Source organism: Eulemur rufifrons, chromosome 14 (genome assembly GCF_041146395.1).
Source record: "Eulemur rufifrons isolate Redbay chromosome 14, OSU_ERuf_1, whole genome shotgun sequence".
Taxonomy (NCBI): domain Eukaryota; kingdom Metazoa; phylum Chordata; class Mammalia; order Primates; family Lemuridae; genus Eulemur; species Eulemur rufifrons.
The window spans coordinates 10,034,856-10,039,065 of record NC_090996.1 but is presented as its reverse complement, the minus strand read 5'-3'; the positions used below and the strand labels follow the sequence as shown (position 1 = coordinate 10,039,065).

Genomic DNA, 4,210 nt, shown 5'->3' with positions numbered 1-4,210 from the left:
GGGCTGGCTGAGCTTTGCTGGCGGGTAGGTGAGGGAGGCGGGTGGGGACCCAGGCTCCGCAGTGAGGCTGCCACGTGCAAGGCGGGCGCGGCAGGGGAGCCGGGGGACTGGGAGGCGACCCGGCCTGCGCCTCCGTCCCAAGCCGCAGCCCCCGGCCCGGCCCCCTCGGAGCGCCCTCCCCTCTCGCAGGAGGGGGCCAACTCGGGGAGGGAAGGCAGTTTAGGGCCGAGGGGGCCACGTGACCCTCCCCCAGGAATGCGGTGACGTCACCGGGGGCGTGGCCGTCCCCAAAATTGGGGAGGAAGGGAAAAAAAAGCCAGAAAAAGTTTCTTTCCTGGAGTCCCAAACGAGGTGTGGGACGGCAGAAGGGGTGCAGGCCAGAGGCCCGGGGGTCCGTGGGGCTGTCTGGAGTTCTTCGTTCCAGGCCATGTCGGGGCCCACCTGGCTCCCCCCGAAGCAGCCGGAGCCCGCCAGAGTCCCTCAGGGAAGAGCGCTCCCCCGAGGCACTCCGGGGCCGCCACCAGTCCCCGGAGCCGGTAAGGCTGCCCCCTGGGGCTCGGGAGCCGCCGGGCGCTCACCTCTGCCTTCCAGCTGCCTCCTCTCCCCTAGGCCGGGGGACCAGCCGCCGAAGCCCTCCTGCGGCCCCCCCGCCTCCTGCCCCACGCGGGAGCCCGGGTTCGGGGGAGGAGGCTGGAGGGGCCAGGAGGGCAGCACGCACCCCCGTCTCGCTGCTCCCACCCCATCTTGGTCTCTCTCTCTCACCCCAGCACTCCAGCCCCACCCCAGGGTCAATTTTTGCTCCCTCCCACCTGAGCAGTGTTACCAGGCCCCAGGGGTGCCAGAGGATCGGGGGCCGGCCTGGGTGGGGTCCCATGGAGCACCCCAGCGCTCGCAGGTGAGAGCTGGGATTGCCAGGTGGGGTGTGTGGGGCCCCCTAGAGCACAATATGAGCGGGGACCTGGGCAGGAGAGGAGACACAGTGATTTGCATCCTCCTTGCTCTGGCTCCAACCCCAGGGGCTCCCCCCAGAGAGGGGGGGCCTGCGCCCAGGAAGTCTGGATGCTGAGATAGACTTGCTGACCAGCATGCTGGCTGAACTGAATGGAGGTCGTGGTCATGCCCCTCGGCGACCAGACCGACAGGTGACTCCCCTTCCTGACCTTGCTCCCCTCCCCAGCCTGCTCCCTCCTCTGGATTTTGGGTCCCAGGCCACCCTCACCTCCAACTCCCCGCATGTGAGTGGTGTACACCCCGGCATGGAGGAAGCGTGGGCAGCAAGAGCTTACCGGAGTATGGGACCTTGTCAAAAGCCTGTGCTTCCCTGGGAGCCACACATGGGTAACTTCTAGGAACATGGCTCCTGGAATGGGCCATGCTCACAGCTTCTGGTCTGCGTTTCTCCCCAGGCTTATGAACCCCCTCAGCCTCCTGCTTACCGCATGGGCTCCCTGAAGCCGAATGGAGGGGGTGCTCCACCCCCACCGCTGCCAGCATCCCCCTATGGGGGCCCCACTCCGGCCTCCTACGCTACTGCCAGCACCCCGGCTGGCCCAGCCTTCCCTGTGCAAGTGAAAGTGGCACAACCAGTGAGAGGCTGCGGCCCACCCAGGCGGGGGGCCTCTCAGGCTTCTGGGCCCCTCCCGGGCCCCCACTTTCCTCTGCCAGGCCGAGGTGAAGTCTGGGGGGCTGGCTATAGGAGCCAACGAGAGCCAGGGCCAGGGGCTAAAGAGGAGGCGGCTGGGGTCTGTGGCCCCATAGGAGGAGGAAGAGGAGGTGGGCACGGGCCCCAGGTAAGCCTTGGGGTAGAGGGATTTTGGGTCCTCACATTCAACTGGACATTGATTGGGGGTGTGGGGGTGTGGTTTAGGGGGCTGGTTTTTGAGCACTGTCCGAGGTCTGGGGCGTGGAGCAGGTCTGGAAACAGAGGGAAGGGGGCTTGTGATGCCTGCTGGGCCCTGGGCCGAGATGAGCTTTCTGGGTTGAATTGCCTGTAATCACCCTCAGGGATTTTTACAGCATCAGGAGCCAGAAGTGGGACCGATTCTCTGATTGCCACCTTCCAGGTCCCCCTGAGCCAGCCTCCTGAGGAGGAGCTGGAGAGGCTGACCAAGAAGCTGGTGCATGACATGAACCACCCGCCCAGTGGGGAGTACTTTGGTGAGCCAACTCTGTGGGCAGGGTGGGAGTCAGCAGGGACAGCAGGTCTGGCTTCCGGGATCTGTGCAGATTGATCCTGTCCCTCCTCGTCCCCAGGCCGGTGTGGTGGCTGCGGAGAAGATGTGGTCGGGGATGGGGCCGGGGTTGTGGCCCTTGACCGTGTCTTCCACGTTGGCTGCTTTGTTTGTTCTACGTGCCGGGCCCAGCTTCGGGGCCAGCATTTCTATGCTGTGGAGAGGAGGGCATATTGTGAGAGCTGCTACGTGGTGAGTCTTTGCGGCTGGGGGCGGGGTCAGCAGCAGGTGGCAGGGGGCTTCCATCCAAGGTGGGAATTAGGTGTCCAAGCCCAAAGAGGTACAGGGCTCAAAGCTAGGTGACTCAAACTAATGTGTAAGAAAGGAGAAATTCACCAAGTGGTTCAAAACTGGCTGCTGGGGAGAAGGATACGGCCTCTTACAAGTGTGAGGCATCTTAGAGTTAAAGGAATGCCTTAAATTCCCACAATACCCCTGAAGCTCAGAGGTTAAATACTTTATGCAGGAAGCTGCAGTGCTGGGACCTGAACTCAGATCTGCTCAAGTCTACCTTTCACTGAATCACACGCAGGAGGCTGCATAAATAGATGGGTGGGCTGGTCAGGTGCCTGTTGGGCTGTGTGGCTTCCTCTCCCTGACCTCCTGCCATCCTTCTTAACAGGCTACTCTGGAGAAATGCGCCACGTGCTCCCAACCCATCCTGGACCGGATTCTGCGGGCTATGGGGAAGGCTTACCACCCTGGCTGCTTCACCTGCGTGGTGTGTCACCGCGGCCTTGACGGCATCCCCTTCACAGTAGATGCCACCAGCCAGATCCACTGCATTGAAGATTTCCACAGGTCAGGCCTGGCCCCCGCCAGGATGTCTGACCTTTCCTATCTCCCTCATCCCTCCTTCATGGACCAGGACTTTCCCCTCCTGTTTCCAACCCCTTGTCCTCCTTCATTCTGTTTGACATCATCCCTTTCCCAAGACCCAAGACCATACATCTGGCCTCTTCCATTCCCTCTTGCCTCCCACCTTCTCTGGGCTCCATTTTTGGTCTCTTGATAGCCTCTTTGGTTCCCTTCCATCCCAGGAAGTTTGCCCCACGATGCTCAGTGTGCGGTGGGGCCATCATGCCCGAGCCAGGTCAGGAGGAGACCGTGAGAATTGTTGCTCTGGATCGCAGTTTTCACATTGGCTGTTACAAGTGTGAGGTCAGAGGACCTGGGCAAGAACAAGGGGCTCACAGTGTCTGGGGTGCTGGGTGGAGCAGGAGGGAGGAGGAACCCAGGGGTCTGGGGCTGATGAAAAGCTATTGTTTCTTTCCCAACAGGAGTGTGGGCTGCTGCTCTCCTCTGAGGGTGAATGTCAGGGCTGCTACCCACTGGATGGGCACATCTTGTGCAAGGCCTGCAGTGCCTGGCGCATCCAGGAGCTCTCAGCCACTGTCACCACTGACTGCTGAGTCTTCCTAGAAGCACCTGCTGCATTCTCAGTTCCCATCGATCACCCTCCCTGAGATCTACCTTTACAACTTTGTCACCAAATGCTGTCTCCTCTTTCTCCAATCATGAAATAATAATCCCTTAAGAGTTTACAAAACACTTTCAAGTCTCTTGTCTCATCTGATTCTCACAGTAGCCTAATAAAAGCAAAATTGTTACTGTCTGCATTTTTACACGTGAGAATGCCAGAGCTGAGAAGTAACTTGCCCAGATTGCATGGTTCTTGAATGTCAGAACCAAGATCAGAACCTCAGAACCTGGGACCAGGGTGTCGGCTCTGGTGCAGTTTTTTTTTTTTTTTTGACAGAGTCTGGCTCTGTTGCCCAGGCTAGAGTGCCGTGGCATCAGCCTAGCTCACAGCAATCTCAAACTCCTGAGCTCAAACAATCTGCCTGCCTCGGCCTCCCAGAGTGCTAGGATTACAGGCGTGAGCCACCTCGCCCGGCCTGTACTGCACTTTTTAATGTAGTTTGGTGTGAAGATACCCCCCTTCTCAGTGCTGGGAGCAAGACTGCAGCATTTCCTAT

The 4,210-nt window shown here is 60.1% G+C and overlaps 1 protein-coding gene across 1 annotated transcript; it reads left to right on the top strand.

The window, feature by feature from the left end:
- Positions 1-312: 312 nt before the first annotated feature.
- On the top strand, positions 313-3,782 carry TRIP6 (thyroid hormone receptor interactor 6). The gene is made up of 9 exons (XM_069485809.1): positions 313-536; positions 768-895; positions 1,017-1,142; positions 1,407-1,790; positions 2,064-2,157; positions 2,254-2,423; positions 2,854-3,032; positions 3,272-3,392; positions 3,512-3,782. Exons 1-9 carry the CDS (start codon positions 428-430, stop codon positions 3,641-3,643), a joined length of 1,443 nt encoding a protein of 480 aa, XP_069341910.1. The 5' UTR covers positions 313-427; the 3' UTR covers positions 3,644-3,782.
- The last annotated feature ends 428 nt before the right edge of the window (positions 3,783-4,210 follow it).